The 23955-nt window shown below is 42.9% G+C and overlaps 1 protein-coding gene across 1 annotated transcript; it reads right to left on the reverse strand.

Annotated features, from left to right (window-relative positions):
- Positions 1-7473: 7473 nt before the first annotated feature.
- On the reverse strand, positions 7474-23565 carry LOC101860918 (A-kinase anchor protein 10, mitochondrial). Its single transcript, XM_005106232.3, has 14 exons — positions 23381-23565; positions 19318-19455; positions 18528-18611; positions 17142-18026; positions 16528-16626; positions 15755-15839; positions 14962-15085; positions 13879-14015; positions 12842-12986; positions 11986-12109; positions 10834-11035; positions 9655-9737; positions 9125-9162; positions 7474-7923 (listed from the first exon to the last, which is right to left on the reverse strand). Exons 1-14 carry the CDS (start codon positions 23406-23408, stop codon positions 7825-7827), a joined length of 2271 nt encoding a protein of 756 aa, XP_005106289.1. The 5' UTR covers positions 23409-23565; the 3' UTR covers positions 7474-7824.
- Between the last annotated feature and the right edge of the window lie 390 nt (positions 23566-23955).

Here is a 23955-nt window from a genome sequence, read left to right on the forward strand (position 1 = left end):
GAGGGAGGGGGGAGGGAGGGGGGAGGAGACGGGGACATGATGCAAAATTCCAACACTGAACTCTCAGACAGCGAAACCTTCAGCTGCTGACAGAGAACTAGAACTGTCGGCAAACTGTTAGATTGTCTTCTCCATCACTGAACTCTTACCCACACAGAGGAAACGTTTTCATTTGCCAAATCAACACACTACCCTATCTAAATTTATAGTCCCACGTCCGACGAGACAGCCAAACGCGGCCATTACCGTGTCCAACAGTCACAAACTCTACCTCAACAACAAACAGTTCTACAACATCCTTTGTGCATATAATAATAATCTAATAATTCTAGGCCTATATATATATATGTACAAGTCAAGATAATTCTAGGCCTATATATATACATGTACAAGTCAAGATAATTCTAGGCCTATATATACATGTATATAAGTCATGAGTTTTGGCATCAACAACAACTGCAAAATAAAGAACATGGTGAGGCCAAACTTTGAACTCCAGCAAACAGAAACATTAATTAACAAATTATTATCTTTCCATATGCTGAACCGCTGGCCTCACTTCGTACAGACATATTATAGTATTGTACTATAGAGAACCATGAAAGCTGTCAGTAACCTTAATATAATATATGTGAGGTGTGCTCACAAAATTGGTTACTTCTCGCAATCCACAAAAGGAGATATTGGCCAAAAATCGACATTAGGGTCAAATTTTTAGATTTTCCATCAATGCCATATTCTTTAAGAATAACTTTCCTTCCATTATTTCAATCTTAAAAATTATAAAAACTTCACCTATATATACAAGCGTGATGTATCTATTTCCATAAGGCTCGAATCCGAGAAGTAACTCATTTTGTCAGCATGCTTCACATTATAGGCTTACAAGATGTGCTAACTTGTCACAAGTTTCCAAGATGGCAGCTCAGACATACACAAGTTCAATCAATCAGAAGGACAAATCAGTCTCCTTCACCTACACAAACATTACAAATCATAACCACGAATTTAAACTTCCCACAAATATATATATATATATATTTTTAAAAATCACACATTTGTGCAGACTTAATTCAACCTTCCTCACATTTTCACCCCATTGCTTAGGCTTACTGATATGACCATTCAGAAATGTAAACACAAAGATAGGAATGAGCCGGTGAATATGGTCACTTATAAAGAACAAGCGGGCTAACCCAGATTTCAAAGGTTTCCAGAAATCTTGACCTACACCAAAAAATGGACATTGCCCTACCTATATGAGAAGTTTGGTTTCATTGGTGTGTATATTTGTTTGGTTATAGAGAAAACTCTCCTTGTCTTTTAAAGAAACTGAACAAGGGTCCAAAAACTTTACCTTCGATTTTCTCAAAACAGCATTTCTCGGGACAGCCCCCTTGTGCTTAAAAGCGACCATATATTGTGTCAGGTAAGCAGCCCCTGCACCAGGCAGGGTCATCAGGAACAGCTCAATACTGACTGTAAGTACGTGGCACAAGCAAAACAGGAACGGGCATCAGCGTCAACTCCAGATACAAATAAACAAATAATTTGAAACAAGCGTATCCTGTTAGAAACTTAGAAAAATGAACAGTTCGCGACCTCAGTGCTTTCTTGTCCTATCTCCTTTTTTAATAAGAGTGAAAACAGTCCATAACAAAGAGTGACCTAAATAAGAAGTCACATTTTCAATGTTTAAAAAAAAAAAGAGATAGGACAAAAAAACACTGAGGCTGCGAGTTGTCGAATAAAAACATCCCAACAAAATTTGTTAACTTATCAAGATCAGACTTTTTAAAAAATCCTCTGAGGGCTTTAACTTTTATCACTTTGGATTACCAGAATTGTGAAAACATAAGTAAGTAACTCCAAAGTAAACCAGGAAAACTGAACTCCCTCAATGCCAGGAGTTGAACAAAGATAAATAACAACAAGTTGAACAAGAATAAACATATCGGGAAAATACACAGGCAAACCAGGAAAACATTCAGCAGAGCAATAGGCCTAATGATTTATCAGAAAGTGAAACAAAGAAGTATGAGAGTAGACGAGTAGGAACAAAAACAATAGTCGTTCAGTTATTCAGTCGTTCAGTCATTCATTCAAACAACTTCAGTCATTCAGTCATACAGTCATTCAGTCAAACAAATTCAGTCATTCATTCGTTCAATCATTCAGTCACTCAGTTGTTCAGTCACTCAGTCACTCACTCAATCATTCAGTCACTCAATCGTCCAGTCAGTCATTCAGTCAAACAAGTTCAGTCGCAGTCCTTCCCCACCCACATGACCAGCCAGCACTAGAGTCACTCCCCCTGACTGACAGCACAAACACTACACAGCCAGCACTAGAGTCACACCCCTTGACAGCACAAACACTACACAGCCAGCACTAGAGTCACTCCCCCTGACAGCACAAACACTACACAGCCAGCACTAGAGTCACTCCCCCTGACTGACAGCACAAACACTACACAGCCAGCACTAGAGTTACTCCCCCTGACAGCACAAACACTACACAGCCAGCACTAGAGTCACACCCCCTGACTGACAGCACAAACACTACACAGCCAGCACTAGAGTCACTCCCCCTGACAGCACAAACACTACACAGCCAGCACTAGAGTCACTCCCCCTGACTGACAGCACAAACACTACACAGCCAGCACTAGAGTCACTCCCCCTGACAGCACAAACACTACACAGCCACGACAGACATCTGGGGCGGCCAGACGGAGGCCAGCATAGATCACAACAGCCGGAGAGGAAGACTAGAGATAGTTGCACAGGAAAAGGAAACAAGCAACAGTGAAACAGTGGACGTGCCAAAGAGATTAAAAGGTCGCTTTTAAGGACAAGCGGGCTATCCCACATTCCAATGGTTTCCAGAAATCTTGACTTAACCAAAAAAGTGGGCATTGCCCTACCTATAGGAGAAGTTTGGTTTCATTGGTGTGTATATATTTGTTTGGTTATAGAGAAAACTCTCCTTGTTTTTTAAAGAAACTGAACAAGGATGCAAAACCTTTACATTTGATTTTCTCAAAACAGCATTTTTCGGGATAACCCCCTTGTGCTTAAAAGCGACCATTTATTAAAGTACTAGAGCTTGCAGCAGTGACCTCACTAGTGTCAGACATAGGGGCCTTCTTTCCCTCATTGGCATGACCGGCGTGCCCCCATATCCATGATAAACAATTGGAGCCCCCACCCCGCTCCCCACAAAATCTAGTATATCAAACACCACCATTTCAGTGCAAGCTTGTAGACTTCCTCCTAAGACCGCCGAGGTGCCTTCTCATGAGTCTCCAGAAGAACTCACCCGTCTGTCGAACTGCGCATGTGTGTACATGAGGTTCAGCGTCCCAGAGTGGGCACACGCAGCCCTCGTTCGTTTACGTGAGGGACATCACTGCCACGGACTCTAGTACTAAATAGAACCTCTTTGTGTGGGGGACATCACTGGCACGAGCTCTAGTACTAAATATAATCTCTTTGAGACATAGTCATAGCAAAGATTCTCCACTAGCGAAGAATCTTTGGTCATAGTATGTACAATCTCCCAATAGACGACATTCCCCGTATTCTCAAACACACTGTCACTGAGGCCCGTCCTTCAGCTCCACACAACAGCCCTGGCTGTACGGGGCACGGTGCGGAACCAAACAATGCTAGTGTGTTTGTGAACAGGTCTTCCACATAACTGTCCCCGTGGTTTTATGCACCCCGTATAATTTAGCAAAATTTGATCATTTTTTGCATAATTTCTGATTATTTTCCTTTATCATTCTTTGATAAAATTAACAGAATCGCATAATTTCACATTTCTGGGCTCAGTTTGCATAATTTCAGAATTTTTCTTGCATAAAACGACGGGGACAGACATAACGAGGGCTCAGGTATTATATATCTTGAGACCCCTCTCTTGTAATTGATGACTTTAGGATGTCATCCATGGCACAGCTGCTATTCACAACAACGACAACAAAATAAATGACTACAATTTATTGTCGTAAAATCTGAGCACTAGTCACTCTGCAAAACCTTGGAGGGCATACATAACAAGCAAAGATTACCGAAGTCCTTTAAGTTTAAGATATTCAGAGAAAACAATATTGTAAGGAGATATTCTTTGTTTTAGTAAGAGTTTTACAGCACTTGCAACACAATAAGGTCATATAAGTGCCGAAGATTAGATGTGTTACCAGAGAGTAACAAACACCAAAAATGAAAAAGAAGGAAGAGAGATCAGGATGATAGATGTTTGATAAAAGAAAGAAGGAGCAAACCACTTCAGAGCACCCGCCAACCACCCAGTACTTGGATATTCCCAGAAATGTCCACGGTATCACCACCGAGAGAAGAGCACCACAGACACCACGTTGCCAGTTTGGCAGACGGGCTCCTCGGTCTGGGTTACAGCCTGGCAAGTGAAGCCGGAGACGAAGTCAGATGGAAACTTTACCACAAACTTCTCCTCTCCTCCTCAGAATTATTTCCTCAGCAACTGACTCTTTGTCACATACTTTTTGTTTCAGTGATACCCCCCCCTCCCCCCCACTAGAATGTCACTTTTAAAATATGAATAACAAAAATAAATATCTCCTCAGATCCTTTAAGAATCTACGAGGGTTGTGGATTTGGATCATATATTTCTGGTGTATGCTATCTCGAAAATTTAAAAAGTTTTAAAACTGGAAAATCTGTTTTGTCATTCCACCTCAGCCTCACTGACTCCCTATGGCTTTATGGATATACCGAGAGTAGCTTCAAAGCTACAGACATTCTGAGACTGTACAAAGGGATGTGTAAATCAGAACCCACGACACACACTGTGTGTAAGATCAGAACCCACGACACATGTTGTGTGTAAGATCAGAACCCACCACACACGCTGTGAGTAAAGTTAGATGTTAGTATAGTTCATATTTTGTACATATGTACAGGTAAATGAACAGACAGTCAGTCCATGTTTCAACCACATAAAAGTTTGATTTTGACTGGATTTTGATTTTACAAGCATAAGGAAACATGAGAGAAAGAATGTGGTTTCAACGCAAACATACGCCTTTCGTCAACAAACATATGCCTTTCGTAATCGTAAACAAACGTATGACTTTTGTAAATAAACGTATGCCTTTCGTAAACAAACATAAGCCTTTCGTAAATAAACATATGCCTTTCGTAAATAAACATATGCCTTTCGTAGACAAACATAAGCCTTTCGTAAATAAACATATGGATCGACAGAGGGGTGGAATACATTCTGAGCTATTCATAGAACCACATCACTCAGAGCTATTTATAGAACGAGATCACAGCTAACGGCGGGCTATTCAGTCCACCACACCACCGTGGGCAGAGCTACAGGATAAATATAATATCTCTACTCTTTGGCTGTCCATCCTTATTGATGATGACAACAGCAGGATGCATGATACAGCTTTGTGTGGTAGACATAGAGAAAGTAGATCTTACAGCAGTACACATGATACAGCTTGTTTAAGTTTTAGTAGAGGTTTTTACGGCGCTCGCAACTGCATGAGGTCATATGAGCGCCAAGGGGTGGATGTCAACAGAGAAGTCCTTACAGGGAATCAGGCTTACTCTGCTCACCTCTCTAGCCTCAACAGCACAAAGTCTGCTTCGACTATCAAGGCACCCCGGAAATAACAGGTCACAAGAGTGTGACAAACATACAAAAGAAGTAGAGGAAAATGACGATAGGAAAAAAATAGCAGCAGTTCCCCCTATGTTGTTCCGGCACAGTATGAGCATGACATTGATAAATCTGCCCGTTTATAATTCTACTATTTGTGAGAACATATTAATATCCTCCCTTTGGGAATGGTCTAAAGACACTTCAGTCAGTGGCACTGCCCCGGGGGGTACCAGGCAGTCCGGCTGTCCAAGGACAAACCACACACGCTAAGAATGAAAAGGGAGAGCTGAACGTTACAAAACGAAGCCTTCAATAGAACAAATCAGGAGGAAAGATCCCACTATTTCGTAGAGAAAACTTAAAACTCTCGAGTACGAGAAAACACGACAAACATTGGAGCAGATTTTTGTGAGCAACAAGACAGTGCACCTAGCCTTCTCCAACAGTGCACCGAGCCTTCTCCGACAGTGCACCGAGCCATCTCCAACAGTGCACCCTGACAGTGCACCCTGACAGTGCACCAAGCCTTCTCCAACAGTGCACCGCCTGTGTGTCAAGCTCAGCACGTGCTCGCAATCATGAGACATTCCAGCCAACGTAGCTGCCCATCAAAAACAAAAACAGAACTGAAGAAATAAATATACAAAAAGTTGCAAGTCACAAGGTAAACAATTTCAGACGAAAGAATGGCGGGTTTAGGGCTACAACCTTCCCAACAAAACTAAAAAATAAACTACATAAGTGAAAAAAAAAGGTTCAAATTATGAGAAAGTGCAATAAATGATCAAGCCGAAAAGACAAACCAACAAAGCAATCACCCTCCGCATCCTACACTGGAATCTCCTCGCGCTGTACAGGAAGAAAAGCAACACAACATCAGCTCAGCCAAGGTCACAGGTCAGCGTCCCATCTCTCAAGGTCACAGGTCAATGTCCATGACCTCTCTGTAACCTCGTGGCACGTGTTTGGCACCACAGACTGTCGTAGAGGTCAGCTCATGGGAGATGTCTTTGATAAAACCTCACCAAGTGGAGAGAGAGAAAGAGCCGAGAAAAGTTTCCTAAACAAGCCCCAAGGTCTTGCCGTTGGGATTCGAACCAGGGAAATCAGCACCGTTGTTTCATATGCCACAAACTGGGCTAACAGAGACCGGAACAAAGCGAAACTGTTCAAAAGTTCTTGTCTGCAATAAACTCTTTTCTGTTCAAAAAAACATTTTTCTACAGATTTTTCCAAAACTGATATTTGTAAAAAATTAGCTCTTGACTGACACTGCAAAATAATATTCTAGGAGAGAAATCTTTGAAAATCTTGTCATCCTTCAGGAAGTACCCTGTGTCAAATAAATCCAACAAATTCACACCCCTATTGTATTCCACACCTCAACTTATAAAAATGAGCTTGTAACGAAAGTATTTGTCAAACTAAAGTAATCATCATTTAGAACCCAAATCTCCTTGTCAAATGGTTGCGGGATATACGGGCGTATCTCAATCTTTCCTCGTCCTTGACCATCAATGATTTATTTTTCCTTGTCTAAAGTCTTATGGCGTAATTAGACTTTTTCAACATTTAGAAATACGTCTACAAAGAAAATAGGGAGGTGGACACCGAGGCAAACAAAGAAAGAGCCGTCCCGTCCCCGCTCCACATGCGAAATGAAAGCGAAGATTTCTGTGTTGCTTCCTAAAAGAACAAGCAGTTGCCCTTATAACTGTTTTACGGCACTTGCAACACAGTACGGTCATATAAGTGCCGAAGACCAGAGGTGTTACAAGAGAGTAACAAACACAAAAAAGAAGGAGAGGAGATAAACACGATAGTTGTTTGATAGGAAAGAAGAAGCAAACCACACCACACCAGAGCACCCGTCAACCACCCAGAGAAAAGCTACAGCCACAGAGTTCTGTCCCCAGCTTCAAAACCGTCGCCTTCCCCACCTCACTTCTCGACTCCTACAACACTACAACAACAACATCTTCAACATTCATCTGACCACACAACTTCAGCACAGAACCCTTTCCTCAGTCAATATGCGTGTGCCCAGTGTATGTACGCGCCCGCCCGCTGCGCGCTGACAACTTGCAGGCCTAGAGAACAGAGCTTGAGACAGTCCATTGAACTGCTGCGTGGACAAAACACGTGTAGGGAGAGCGGCCGTGGTCAACTGTGGTTCTCCATCATGGTCTCCCCTGTCTTGGTCATCGTGTTCACGTCGCTGATTATCATCTGGGCCACCCGCAGCGCCATCTCTTCCTGCTCCTAGGGACAGACAAGTGGCTGTTTTAGTTGTAGTTTTAGAAAGAGTTTTACAACACTTGCAACCCAATAAGGTCATGTATGTGCCGAAGAAGGAGGAGAGATAAGGACGATAGATGTTTGATAAGAAAGAAGGAGCAAACCACACCAGAGCACCCGCCAACCACCCACAAGTTGGCATTTTTGAGGCGGTCACCAACAACAAGTCAGACTCAACACGAGAGCAGGTTTTTTTATATCACAACAAAAGACGTTTTGAGTCTTAGTAAGGTTTTGCGGCACTCACAACTGCATAAGGTCACATGAGCGACATGGGGTGTATGTCAACAGAGAAATCCTTACAGGGAATCAGACTTACTCTGCTCACCTCTCTAGCCTCAACAGCACAAAGTCTGCTTCGACTATCAAGGCAGCGCGGAAATAGCGGGTCACAAGAGAGTGACAAACATTTTAGGCAACGAGTCAGGTGCGATCGGCTTGTGCCAGGACAGCCACTTTGTGCCCTCAATCTGGCGAGCAAACCGCCCGGCCCCGACCCGATCCCCCATACGGGCACCCCACATTACAAGAGTTAGAGCAGACAGCTCTCAAATCAATCTCCTTCCAGCAACTACAGACATTCATGCACAGGAGAAGAACAATACTGACAAGCACAAGCAAAAAGCCCTGTTCAACAATTTCCCCCACAATGTCATCCATATCTCACTCACTTTCCCTTCAACAATTCCCCACACACAGTGTCATCCATATCTCACTCACTTTCCCTTCAACAATTCCCCACACACAGTGTCCTCCATATCTCATTCACTTTCCCTTCAACAATTTCCCCAAGTGTCCTCCATATCTCACTCACTTTACCTTCAACAATTTCCCCAAGTGTCCTCCATATCTCATTCACTTTCCCTTCGACAATTTCCCCAAGTGTCCTCCATATCTCACTCACTTTCCCTTCAACAATTTCCCACACAGTGTCGCCATATCTCATTCACTTTCCCTTCAACAATTTCCCCAAGTGTCCTCCATATCTCACTCACTTTACCTTCAACAATTTCCCCAAGTGTCCTCCATATCTCATTCACTTTCCCTTCAACAATTTCCCACACAGTGTCGCCATATCACATTCACTTTCCCTTCAACAATTTCCCTTACACACAGCGTCCTCCATGTTTCATTCACTTCTCCTTCAACAAATCTCATAACTTACCTTTTCCTTTTCTTTCCACTTCTTGAAAAATCCAGAACCTGTGAGAAATTTCAGAGAAATAAAATATTAAAGAGTATACAAAAACAGCTGAAGTGACCTCCAGCTTTGTATGATGATCAAAAGCGTGTAGCTAAGTCCTACGACAGTTACATCACAGTTCTCCCACTGACAATGTTACGACAGTTACATCACAGTTCTCCCACTGACAAAGTTTTCCTTTCCAATATTCTCCAGTGTGAAGGTCGTCAAGTCTTGACTCCCATTTCTTCAAGCAGACACGTACAAAAGCAGGTCCATATCTACATGACAAGTACACCCACCTCACAAATAAACGGTCCAGCTCAATACAAGAAAAGAAGACATCATGACATTCTACTTGAAAAAGTTATAGAAAATGAGTAAATAACAATAACAACAACAATAACAACAATAACAATAACAACAACAATAACAACAATAACAATAACAACAATAACAATAACAACAACAATAACAACAATAACAAAGACAACAAATCAGGGACCACCGACCTTTTCTCCGATCCTGATCCACTCCCTGCTCAAACTGGGAGACAAACTGACCCAGTTCATTGACACAGCCCAGGCTCAGGTCTCTGCAACATCAGGAGGAGACAAAACATGAGGCGTGTCATTCACAGAGTGTGTCATTCTGAACAAAACATGAGGCGTGTCATTCACGTAGTGTGTCATTCCCAGACTTAGTTTAGTAAAAGTTTTACGGCATTTGCAACACAATAAGGTCATATAAGTGCCGGAGATTACAGGCGTTACAAGAGAGTAACAAACACAAAATAGAAGGAAGGGAGATATCTTTTTTTTATAGTAGAGGGTTTTACAGCGCTCGCAACTGCATAAGGTCATATGAGCACCAAGGGGTGGGGGTCAACAGAGAGGTCTTTACAGGGAATCAGACTTAGACTGCTCACCTTTCTAGCTTCAATAGCACAAGGTCTGTTTAAGGGAGATAAACACGATAGATGTTTGATAGGAAAGAAGAAGCAAACCACACCAGAGCACCCGCCAACCACCCAAAGGACACTCTGACTAGCTCTGCCTTCCCCTTTCTACCTGGCATTGACATACGGAGAAAGACTACAGGGCGTGGCTGATGAAATTCTTTATGATAGCCGCAGAAGATATAACTCCAGACCTACTCTTAAGGTACCGAACAAAAGGGGGGTGGGGGCTGGAGGAATAAAAGGTGGGGGGGTGGAATACAAGGGGGGAGGATGTGGCACATTCAACCTCATCCCCCTGTACTAGCAGGAACAAATCTGTTTTATTTCTCCCTCAGTGAATGAAAGAACAACAGGTCAGGAAATGTTAGAGATTTTAGTCAGTTACTGTGACAACTTTCCCCATTTAGGAACAAACCAGTGTCATTCAAAAATATAAACCAATGTACAAAAGTTTTTTAAATGCCCAAAATTGAGGCATCCAACTCGGTACCAGTACTATTACTAAGGGTAATTTGCCATTTACAACAACGAAAAAAAAAGAAGTTTCATTCAGATATGTAGATTCTAGATATAATGTTTCAAATGATTGTCGGTCGTGACAAGCTGGAATATAACAAATGGGGGGCGCGTGCAAAAAAACTGAAAATTAATAAGCGAGGGGGGGTTACGTTTATTCGATACCTTAGAGTAAAAAAAACAGCGAGACGGAGGTCAGAAAGGTCAGGCTCACCCTGCGGAAGGTCTTTTCCAGAGGTCGTCGGGGTTAAACATCTCCGGGGTCATGCTGAAGTCTCCGACGATGGGCCCCGCGGCCCCCGTGCCTCCCTTACGGACTCGGCGCGTGTCCACGGCCAGGAGCGTGTTGCGAGACACCATACTCTCCGCCCCCGTGCTCTGACTGCCAATGCTGTGCTCCGAGGACGCGTCACTCTCTGGTAAAACACACACAACAGTACAGGAGACTTTAGTAAAGTTTTCGTAGAGGTGTTGCAAAAACAATCCTGCAAGGAACTGTACAAGGAAAGAGAAAGAGAGGAAGGCAGAGAAGGAGATGGGAGGACAACATTACAGAGTGGACAGGGAAGAGGATGGGTGACAATCTGAGGAAAGCAGAGGACAAAAATAGATGGCGATAGCAGGTTTTCTGATGCAGTGGTGCCCCCACGGTTGCCCCAACCACGGGATAGAAGAGGAGGAGGAGGAGGAGGAGGAGGAGAAGAGGTTTAACGACACAGACAACAGACGGTGAGACTTTGTTTGTTAGACACACAAGCCTAGGTCTTTTACTTCTGACTGATGAGGGAACAAGGGATGTTTGTTGTCTAGAAAGTTGGAATTCCTTTTTCTAGTAAGAGCAATAATGTGCAATTCATCCAAGCAGGGGAATGTAGATGTGAAAATTGACATGCTTTCCGTATTAATTAATCATATTGATCGATTTAATTTTTCTTTATCTTGTTGTCTTGTGTTCCTGGCCCATGCTGTTATACAAAAATAAGCGAGCGTATGTGTGTATGAATGTGTGTTTGAGTGTGTTTGTGAAAACCTTAAAGAAAGACGAAAACTGTTTGTGTTTAGTCCTCCGTACTGTACTTACACATACAGAAACACGCACGCAACGCACGTATGCAAGCACACACGCACGCACCCACACGCGCACGCACCCACACATATCACCTGTAAATAACACAAACGACCTCTGACCTGTGCGTCTGTGTACCTTGTGATAAGGTTTGTAGTGCGTGTCCTCTGCCATCTGCACAGTTTTTACACACACTCATTTACACACTATATTTACATGCACGCACACACCCACGCACACACGCAACCACACACCCACACACGCACGCACCAGCAATAAATAACACAAACGACCTCTGACCTGTGCGTCGGTGCACCTTGTGGTAGGGTTTGTTGTGCATGTCCTCCGCCATCTGCACGGTGCTCACCAGATCCGACAGGTAGCGATGGTACACCTGGCTCTGGAGGTAGCCCGGGAAGTACATCTGCTCCACAACAACAACAAAGTGAAATGGTACAGGTTGAATGCCCCTGGCAACACTGAAAGGTTATTTAACCTTGTCCGTACTTTGTGTTTTACTATCGTATCCATATGACGTGGGGAACTCTGTCCCATCACTTTACCCTATCCGTACGTTGTGTTTGACTATCGTAACCAGACGACGTGGGGAACTCTGTGCCACCACTTTCTAAAGAGGAAATTTACTCGTTAATCCAATCTGTAAGCAACAATAACAGCCAAAGCCATCTAACGTCGCTCTGAGCAGAAGGAATTCTTCATTTCAGATTTTTTCCTGACTCAAGCCAGAATGATTTCGTTCTGGAAATTTGCAGCATTTACACAGCAACATGATATGGTTGTAGGTTGTTGTACAGGGAATGCCATTGGGGGATCCGTTTGATTTTGGTCCAAGTCTGACTTGAGCCGTTATCGCCGCACGCTGACCACAATTGGTTGCTTTTAAGGACTAGCGGGCTAACACACATTTCGGGGTTTTTCAGAAAACTTGACCTACACCAAAAGTAGGCATTGCCCTACCTATAGAAGTTTTGTTTCATTGGTGTGTACATTTGTTTGGTTATAGAGAAAACTCTCCTTGTCTTTTAAAGAAACTGAAAAAGGGGCAAAAACTTTACCTTCGATTTTCTCAAAACAGCATTTTCCGAGATCACCCCCTTGTGCTTAAAAGCGACCATTTCTCCCCCGGCGAGTTTACCTTCTCCAAGATTTTGAGCACGATGTTTTTGGCCTTGGTGAAACAGTCGGGGAGTGGCCCCCCCTCCCGGCAAATGTTGCCCTCCACCTCGAAGCGAAGTTTGTCGTCAAAGCCCACAGGGTGCGTGGCTTGGAGGGAGAAATAGCTGAAGTATGAAAGACAAATTCTCACATTCATATTTCTAATGACGAACAAAAGACAAATTCTCACATTCATATTTCTAATGACGAACGAAAGACAAATTCTCATATTCATATTTCTAATTATGAACAAAAGACATTCCAGCCAGCACACACAGTGGTTTGTTTGTTTGTTTGTTTGTTTGTTTGTTTGTTTGTTTGTTTGTTTGTTTGTTTGTTTGTTTGTTTGAGTCAAGAGAAGCACATTAACACCATTATGGTCATTTCGTGCTGAGAAAAAATCAGACTGATCGACAGACTGACAGACAGACAGACAGAAACAACAGAGGGAAAGTAAAGCAGTAGGACCTACCAGTGACACCCTCCAACCACCCATATACACAATGGCTGACATAAAATGTCAAACAAGAGAGTTAGTTTTGGTAGAGTTTTTTTATGGCTCTCGCAACTGCATAAGGTCATATGAGCGCCAAGGGGTGGATGTCAACAGAGAAGTCCTTACAGGGAATCAGACTTACTCTGCTCACCTCTCTAGCCTCAACAGAACAAAGTCTGCTTTGACTATCAAGGCACCCCGGAAATAGCAGTTCACAAGAGAGTGACAAACATACTAAAGTAGTAGAGGAAAAATGACGATAGTAAGAATGAGAAAAGAAAAAGCAGCAGTTCCCCCTATGTTGTTCCAGCACCGTATGAGCATGACATTGATAAATCAGCCCATTTACAATTCTACTGTGCATAAGAACATGTTAATGTCCCGCCTTTGAGAATGGCCTAAAGACACTTCAATCGGCGGCACCACCCTGGGGGGTACAAACAAGAGAGAAATCTATCAGAAGACCTCATAATAGTTCACAAAGAACGGACATGTCCCGTTCTGAAAACAAGCCCACTGACCGATCATAGATGACCATCGCGTCGTTCTGAGCCTGCTCCCAGTCGTAGCCCGGGCCGGCTGCCGACAGCTGTTGCTGGAAGTTGTCGGCCGCGAGCCACAGCTGCATCAGGTCGCTGCCGCCTTCCTGTTCCATGTACTGTCGCAACAAGCAGAAGGGTCAAGGTCAGTTATAAGAAAACATGCGGGGACGTAACAGTCACCTGATTGGACTTACAAGTTAAGTAAAAGACCGTTCTGTGTGGATCCTCAGAGTGCGAGGAGAGGGAGTTGACACAGAATGTCGCGTCACAAATCAGACAAGAAGTTACACGACTTCCTTCTTAATATGACGCTGGTCTATTTTACTAGGAGGCTTTAAGAGAGGATGTCAAAGACCAAAACACGGAGAAAAGTAAAAGATAACACAGAAACATGATACGGTTAGTAAAGAGAAAAAATTCAGTAAAGACATTACCTCTCCTCACCACTCACTGCGGCTTGAGCTCAGAGGAAATACACAGACAGGCTGTATGATAGCGGAATGACCACACTTTAGTTAAAGTTTTAGTAGAGGTTTTACAGCGCTCGCAACTGCATAAGGTCATATGAGCGCCAGAAGATTAGAGGTGTTACAAGAGAGTAACAAACATAAAAAAGAAGAAGGGGAGATAAGGATGATAGATGTTTGATAGGAAAGAAAGAGCAAACCACACCAGAGCATCTGCCAACCACTCAAAAGTAAGAGGTCACCATGTGAAAGCACCCACCAACCACCCCTACTAAAACACGGGTACAGAGAAACGTGACAGCAGAGAATGTCAACAGACAACCACAACAACACGTCAGAGGTTTCTAAAACAACATGGGAGGAAACATCAGCAAACAGGCAGCCATCCAAGAGAAAGAGAACGAAACACACGAAAAGAGAAAGCAGAAAATGAATTTAAATAATTTGTTTGAAAGCAAATTATAATTCTTTTTTTGCCTTAAACCAGCAAACAAAGGAATTTAAATAATTTGTTTGAAAGCACATTACAAGTCTTTTTTTTTTTGTCTTAACCAGCGGCCAAATTTGTGCAGTGTCAGCAGAGAAGATCGCTCACCTCCATGAAGTAACACAGGGCGTTCTCATTGAGCAGGATGTCGGGGAGATAGATGCGCTCCGTGGTGAGTACGTGCGCCTGGTGGCTGCAGTGGTGCTCGCTGTCCCGGAACCCTGGGAAGTACCTGGCAGGTGAAATAAACAACAAACAACAGTGGATGACCGAGGGTCAACAAGTTTTTGGTTTTTTGTTTCAGTAAGGTTTTACGGCCCTCGCAACCTCATAAGGTCATATGAGCACCAAGGGGTGGATGTCAACAGAGAAGTCCTTACAGGGATTCAGACTTACTCTGCTCACCTCTCTAGCTTCAACAGCACAAAGTCTGCTTCGACTATCAAGGCACCCCGGAAATAGCAGTTCACAAGAGAGTGACAAACATACAAAAGAAGTAGAGGAAAATGACGATAGTAAGGATGACGAAAGAAAAAGCAGCAGTTCCCCTATGTTGTTCCAGCACAGTATGAGCATGACATTGATAAATCAGCCCATTTACAATTCTACTGTGCATAAGAACATGTTAATATCCCCCCTTTGGGAATGGCCTAAAGACACTTCAGTCAGTAGAACTGCCCTGGGGGGGGGGGGGGGGGTCCTGACATCTCTACCACAAGCACAGGAGAGAAGGAAACATTTCATCAGGAACATCCAGGCGGGAAAGTAGACGGTCCGTAATTTATATGACAATTTGTTTCCTGAGGCAGTCTCCGACCCCCTTTTTTTATCTGAGCCTACTGGACTCGATTGTGTTGTGGGGTAAAAAACTTTTTAAGATTAGAACAACCAGGCAACTCACTGAGCATCGATCTTATCCAGGACAAATCTCTGGCAACTGACAAAACACTCGGGGTCCACCTCTCCGTCCTCTCGACAGATCCGACCTGTGGGTGGAGACAGTTAGTTTAGTTTTAGTAGAGGTTTTACAGCGCTCGCAATTGCATAAGGTCATATGAGCGGCCAGGGGTGGATGTCAACAGAGAAGTCCTTACAGGGAATCAGACTGACTCTGCTCACCTCTCTAGCCTCAACAGCACAAAGTCTGCTTCGACTATCAAGGCACCCCGGAAATAGAGTGACAAACATAAAAAGAAGTAGAGGAAAAATGACGATAGTAAGGATGAGGAAAGAAAAAGCAGCAGTTCAGTGTTGCAGTTCAGGCACAGTTATGAGCATGACATCGATGAATCAGCCAATTTACAACTCTACAGTACACAAGAACAGGTCAGTGTCCCCCCCCCCCCCCCTTTGGGAATGGCCTGAAGACGCTTCAGTCAGCAGCACCGCCGCGAGGGGGGGGGGGGGGGGGCGGCTCAGGATTCTGTCTGAGAAGAACATAATGTCCAAACCAAACATTGATTCAGTCAACGTACGTCGTCACTATGCAAACTGCAAAAACTCATCTGTGTAACATTTTAACGAATAAAACAAATTCTATTCACTAAACAATGCTGATCGACTGTCGTGAAAATGGAAAGAGACAGACAGAAACGACAAAGTAAAAAAAGAAACAAGGAAAAAGCAGCATCCCCCTCCAGCCACTGAGGCGACGTGGCGGTCTGTGGAACTTACTGATAGCTTCCGATCGCAAGAGGTCGTTGACCCCGATAGGCCGTGGCGCGTCTTTGGCGATGTAAGTAGAGAAGATTGTCACGGCATCCCGTTCTATACCTGCAGACAAGAGCAGAAAGTTCCACAACTTTACGGCATTCCCTGTCTCAAAGCAACACTTCCACAACCACACTGGTGTACTCTCATACCACAATAAGAAGAAAAATATTATTATGGACAAAACTCATGTAGTATATTCTTTTAGCACCCTCTCCCAATCATCACCATGAGCTGACCTAGGCTCTTTACATTTCACAAAGACACATGAAAATGTACTCTCTTACAGAAAATCCTTACATCTCTCACTTTATAATAGACATCAAAGAATTGTAAAGGTTTCATATCAGCAGTACACATAATGTTGTATCTATTATATAACAGACAAGAAAGAACAAAACTTTTGGACTTTCTCTTCCATTTTTAAAAAAAATCATGAATTCAGGATAAAACCTGAAAATGTCAAAACTGCTAGCCCTAACCACACAAGCAGAAATATTGAAGAAATCACTTACGCAGGTGTGGAAGAAATCTTAATTCAATTTACTTTGTTTTGATGTTATACACTTCTCACTTACTCTTTTTCAGCTTTGTCGCCAGATCTTCTTGACTGGACGTGGGACTTGTGAGGTCACCAGACGACCCGTCCACTTTCCCACTCTCGTCCCCCGACTCTGTGTGTGGGTGTTGTGGAGAGATCAGCTCACCGTCACGCCCGCTCGGAGACTGGGCCGTGGGTGTCTGCTGCGGTCGGGGAACACTGTCTGAGAGAGAACCTGCCTCTGCCGGGACTTTCGAACCAGCTGCCAGCCTTTCACTTCCTGCACGCAATGATGAGGCAATATCTTCTATTTCGGGACATTTTTCAGAAATTTCCTCAGGTGGTTTCCGCGTGAGTGTATCTGCACTGCCGTCTGGCAACCGTGCACCATCTTTGCCGCAAGAGTTGACGGCTTGGGCTTGAGGTAAGGCAACAACAGGTGGATTAGAAAGTAGCTCCTCTTTACAGCCGTGCTGGTGGGGATCTGCAGCATTTGCTACAGTCGTGGACAAACCGTGCCCAGATTTTTCCTCCCCGCCACCCACTCTTGACGACGGTGTAGCAGTCTGACTGTCGTAACGGTCCAGGGAGTCCCCCATGACGGGGTCAATGGCGGGGGAGGCTGGGCTAGGGCTCGGGCCACTCTCCTGATTGGATGCCGCGTTAAGCACGCTGCCGCTGCGTCTCTTGTGGAGGGAGCCTTTCGACACATGTTGGAGGGAGTGTGTTCGCCGGCGCGTCAATGTGGCTGCGTGGAAAGACTCGGCGTCGCACCAAAACTGAAGCAGGGACTCAGCATTCTGACTCCGCAGAAAGGACTTGAGGCAAGAGAGGGCGTCCTGGTCCCGTACAACCTCAAGTAACGTCTTTGACAGCCGGGAAGACGTCCGCATTGGCGACTCTAGGGAGTTTTCCGGAATATCTAGAAGAATCAATGCAAAGGGTATGTAAACTTTAACAGTTGAATCGTTGAAATAAGACCAGGAGCAGAGAAAGAAAACAGAACTCCAGTCAGTACAACTTTAAAATCATTTCAGGCATGAACAAAGATAACAATAACATTTGCTCTTCTCTGAACAGGCATTTACACACTGTAAAGAAGATAAAGCATACATGACAATTCTGTCTGTATTACATAATCAACACTCTCAGCATGTAAGGACTTCTTGAATGAAACAGGAGACAGAAATTAAGAAATTTAAAAAAGGCAGACACTTGTCTGGCACGCCATGCTGACAAGATCGGCTCAGGAAAGGAAAATCAAATTGGCCAAAGCTTACAACAAAATGGAATGAAGTAAAAATATACACTTAAAAAGATTTGTTTTGTTTTTTTAATTAGCTCAGGAGACTTAGCTCACCAAACAAGTAACCTTGGCAGGGAGACTGAACACTATCAACAAAAAAATGGATCTGTTGCTCACCTTTGCCATCTTGAAGAACAGTCTCCGAGAGGCAAAGAGTTCTGGGACGACGCAGGCCCGACGCGCTCCCGTTGGAAACAACACCTGAGGCAAAACAATGGGAGTGTGGGACACGACACGACAAGTTCAGACTCTCCCCAATGAAAGAATCAAAGCTAAATTAGTCACGTTTGGAGAGATGCTAACAATTGTCCTTTTTAGCTGTGTACTTTTGCAGTAACAAAAACTATAATGCATTGCAGATGTCCCCATGTCTTCTTTTGCTTCTCCATTTCTGCTCTTAACTTTTTTAACATTTAGCAGATGGCAGGAAGGCACCACTGGTTGGTCTCTTCTTTTCTTTCCCTCTGCTGTTTCTGTCTGTCTTACTTCTTTCTTGCACTAAATAAGTAACAGGTGTGTTTCTCTTTACTCATCATACTATTGTAAAGAACTCTCTTCTGAAACAAATTTAGCAGACTCAAGTTGACTCAAATGACTATTGGATAAAAAAGCAAACACATTGATACTCTAACATGAACTTGCCTTGCCATATTCAACATATCAAAGAACACATGCCTAGACCGGGTGCACATTGCCCATGGGATCGGATGGGCTTTGATGGGGTCGGGTCAATCACCCAACTCGTTGTCTGAAAACAAACTCAGTTTGTTTTTGAGGCACCGAGTCAGGCGTGAGCAGCTTGTGCCATGATAGCCGCTTTGCACCCTCAATCTGGCTAGCAAGCCCCCCCCCGCCCCGCCCTGATCCTCCAATAGGCACCCCGCATACATGAAACTTCCCAACATACCGATATCGTTCTCCTCATTCCACGAATCCGGTGTGTCTGGAGACTGGGGTAAACTTTTATTGGATCGGTTGGATGGAGTCCTCTTCAAACCTGACCCCAAGCTTGAGGGTAGCTTCACTGCTGCAGACTTCTGCTTCTCTGGTGAGGCAAAAATTTCAAAAGAAATTCATAACATTAAAGCATGGCCTCGGGGCTCTCGTAGCCTAGAGGTTAAGGTGTTCGCCTCTCATTTAAAGGTCCCAGGTTCGAATTCGGGTAACAGCGGAAAAATTTTCTTCTCTAAAAATTGTCTCCTTTCACCTCTTTTCCTGCTCTCTGGCAATATTCTGTCGTCTGCTTTCGTCTCCACTTTCTACCCCCACCCCCTCACCTCCTTTGCCCTCACCTCCTTTGCCCCCTCCTGTGGGCTCGTGACTCTTTCTGCAGCCTTTCCACTGTTTCCTCTTGGCTCCTTCTTATTGCTGTCTTTTAGCCACAGCCCTGATCTTCTGGTAGGAAAGATCTACACACCTAGCCTTCTCGGACAAGGGTGAAAAATCTCGGAGGTCCCGGGTGCAAGTTGCGCACTTTAAAGATCCCCTGGAGGTCCAAAATCGATAAGAGTAGGCTTTGGTCGCCACCCGGGCAAAATTCAAAATTTTCTACAAACTGAAAATGTTAGGTCACTCGCGCTCATATGACCTGATGCAGTTGTGAGCGCCATAAATCATGTACCAAAAACCCCAAAAAAGCATGGCTTGCTTGACCTAATTAATCAAAAATAATTCTCATTTCCCTTCAGATTTAATAAAAATTATACTATAGGAGAAAAAGATAAATTATGATTATGAATCAAAGGTCAATTTTGAATCAAAGGTCTAGTGATCAAGAACCTCAGTCTATCCATAGAGCCGTTTGTTTCTGATTCAGTACATACTATCATGTATCATGTACATATCTATTATTTGGTCAGTCACTGATAAATTGAAGCTTTAATTCAGCCAAAAGCTAGAAGATCTAGATCTATTCATTTTATTGGATACAGTCGAACCTGCCTGGAAACCTGTATAAAACGGAAACCTGTCTTAACGGAATCTCCCCGCTCCCCCCTTGATATTATATTCCTCTTTAATTACCCGAATAAAACGGAAACCTGTCCAACGCGGAAACGGAAAGAAAAATCCGCTTCCTTCCGAGGGTTTCACCTGTCTAAGACGGAAAATGCTTTGCCCGCTCAATCCTGATTTAAAACAAAACACGCAAGTTTGGTTCCGCCGACTATAAACTTAACGCTATGGCCATGCCGCTGGGCGAGGAAGGGGAGTAGGGGTGCAATTTGGGGGTAGATGTTACCCCATCATGTGCGCCCTGAGCGATGTAGATGGTCAGTGTAGTGTGGGTGTGAAATCTCATGACTTCCTGTGAGAGTGCTCGAGTAGCGAGCCACTACAGAAACTTTCCTGGGTAGCCAGAAGCCAGAGGTGTGAAATTAGATTGACCAATGCCTGCCGCCCTGATCGTACGGCCAGCCGAGAAAAGATTCATCGAATCGTCATTACAATGATGACAGTGAGGGGTGGCATTGGTGGGTGGGGTTAAGGGTGGAACCAAAGGAGATGTTCAAACGTTTCAGTTTTTATAGGTCAAGCAGTGGTCCTATGAAAGGCAAGCACTGGTGGTAACTGGATAAGTAACTAGTGCATGTCATTATCAGACAGGATAGCAATTGAGAGATGTGAAGTTTTGACCACTGCTTGCCCATCCCATCGGACAAGTGATCCTTGATCCCACTGGCTAGGCCTTTGAACCCCCCCCCCCCCCCACCTCAATACCCCCTAAATTCCCCTGTCTAAGACGGAATTTTTTTCTGGCTCCCTTGCGATTCCGTCTTACACAGGTTCGACTGTATTTTTCTGTTTAGTTTGTTTGTTTTTTGTTCAAGACATTCTATCTTGGAAAAATTCCTACACAATTCAAAGGTTGCCAACTTGACATCAACTGCAATTCCTCAAATCATCAAATCCTAATCCGAGGCCCACATCCTTTGCATTTCCAGTTTTAGAAATTGATCATACAATGAAATTATATCATTTCTTGATTTCCTCACTGGGTAGACTGGGTCTGAGGCTGGAAACTATTTCCCCTACTTAGATCTAGTACTTTGTTTTTGTTAAGTGTTTTACAGCGCTCGCAACTGCATATAAGGTCATATGCAGGGTTGGTGATTTTTTTGATTTTTTTCATAAAAATCAAAAAAATCGATTTTTTAAATTTAAATCATGATTTTTTTTATTTAAATCAGATTTTTTTGATTTTTTTAAAAATGTCGACACAGTTTGGGATTTTTGGTTGCTAAAAGTATGTTCTTTTAGTGCAAAATGCATTGTCTTTATTTTAACTAATGATTAAATTAAGCAACCTCAAAAGAAAGCCTTAATCTGCTATATATATAATAGTATACATATATATATATATATATATTTTTTAAATCAAGTTGATTTAAATTCTTAAAAAATCAACTGATTTAAATCGACCTGATTTAAATCAACCCAACCCTGATTTCAATTATGAAAAAAAAGTCAGTTGAATACTGTATTATTTTACAGTGACAGGGGGGAAAGCAGACTTTTAAGCATGATTATATTAGTCTACTAAACTTTATATATGTTTAATAAACCAAGGAAAGAAATTCTGAATGTTCAAATATGTAAAAACTGAATACATTTGTTTAAAAAAAGTGATTTAAATCATTGATTTTTATTTTAAAAATCAAGTTGATTGAAATATAAAAAAATCAACTGATTTAAATCAACCCAGCTCTGATTTCAATTATGGAAAAAAAAGTAAATTCAATACTGTATTATTTTACAGTGAAAGGTGGGAAAACAGACTTTTAAACATGATTATATTAGTCTACTTAACCTTATATCTGTTTTATGAAACCAAGGAAGGGAATTCTGAATGTTGAAATATGTAAAAACTGAATAAAAATCAAAAAATTTTAAAGTGATTTAAATCACTGATTTTTATTTTTTAAATCAAGTTGATTTAAATTTAAAAAATCAACTGATTTAAATCAACCTGATTTAAATCAACCCAACCCTGGTCATATGAGCACGCGGGACACACCTAATATTTTCAGTTGGTAGGAAATTTTGAATTTTGCCCGGGTGGCGGCTTGAAGCCTACTCTTATCGAATTTAGACCACCAAGGGATCTTTAACGTGCACAACTTGCACACTGGCCCTCTGAGATTTTTTGCCCTTGTCCGAGAAGGCTAGGACTAGGTGTAGATCTTTCCTACCAGAAGATCAGGGGAGTGGCTGAAAGACAGCAGTAAGAAGAAGAAGCGAAGGAGTAGCAGTAGAAAGGCTGCAGAAAGACTCAGGAGCCCAGAGGAAGGGGCCAAGGAGGTGAGGGGGTGGGTGCAGAAGGAGGAGACGAAAGCAGACGACAGAACATGATTGCTAGAGAGCAGGAAGTCAGGTGAAAGGAGACAAGTTTAGAGAAGAAAATGTTTCTGTCGCTACCCGGATTCGAACCCGGGACCTTTTGAATGAGAAGCCAACACCTTAACCTCTTGGCCACGAGAGCCCCCGATCTAGTACTACTAGATATTAGTTCTAGAGACGATAACTAATCTAATCATGACTCATGACTAATGAAATTGCAGAAATTTTATGTAGAGTAGTATGATTTTTATCAATAATCATTTTATAAGATCTCTAGATCTAGACTCTAGTAGATCTATATTCTAGACTCTAGATCTAGATTCTAGATCTAGAATCTAGTCTTTAGATCTCTAACTCTGTAGTTAGCTCACTAAGACTACTAAGACAGTTGCAAGGCACAGTAAGGATGCCTTTTGAGTCCTATTCCACATTCAATTCCCAAGTCTTATAAATGCCCCTATCTCTTTTCAGACAGGGCAGACCATTTGAAATCTTAGCCTGAGCAGAGACCAGTGCTCGGGTACCGAGTTAACCGAGGTTCATCAAGATAATAGACGGGGGGGAAACGCCTACTTTCTGATTTCTTGAGTGAAGGCGAATGTAAAAGCATTTTTTTTTAAAGTGGACTGTACCTGACTTGCGCCTAAAAAACGACATCATGTGAGTTTATCTTCTCTTCATGGTGATAAATGAAGTTTATGATAGCCAAGCTACGGAAGAAACGTTCGGCATTCTGTCATTCAAAGTCGATTCCTCCTAGCAGTGATTCCATTGAATTTTACAACAGGAAGTCGCCATTTTGTTTACGTTCTCAATGAACCGGTGTACGGCAAAAATAGTTGCCCGCTCTCGCCGGTACAACAGAAGAAAAGACTATCATTTAAAAAAACCTACCCTCTTTGAAGAAAAAAGTTGATACAATCTTTTACAATCTAAATTATAGCCTAACTGGGATGGATATGCACCTCGTAAATTTCAGATAAAGAGCATCAAGTTCAAAGGTATAGATCTATAATCGTTTAAAGCAAATTTTAGTTCCCAAAGAAATGCCATGGCTATAGTTCACCGTCGTTAGCTCGAGTCTGTGGCACAGATATGACACTGCTGTGGGAACTTTATAGTTTTGTTCGGAAGATATTAGAAGGAGGCCTATAATGTTCCTTTATCTCAGTGAATAAGGATTGTTTTGTCAAGAAAGGACGTTCTT

Source organism: Aplysia californica, unplaced genomic scaffold (assembly GCF_000002075.1).
Source record: "Aplysia californica isolate F4 #8 unplaced genomic scaffold, AplCal3.0 scaffold00521, whole genome shotgun sequence".
NCBI lineage: Eukaryota > Metazoa > Mollusca > Gastropoda > Aplysiida > Aplysiidae > Aplysia > Aplysia californica.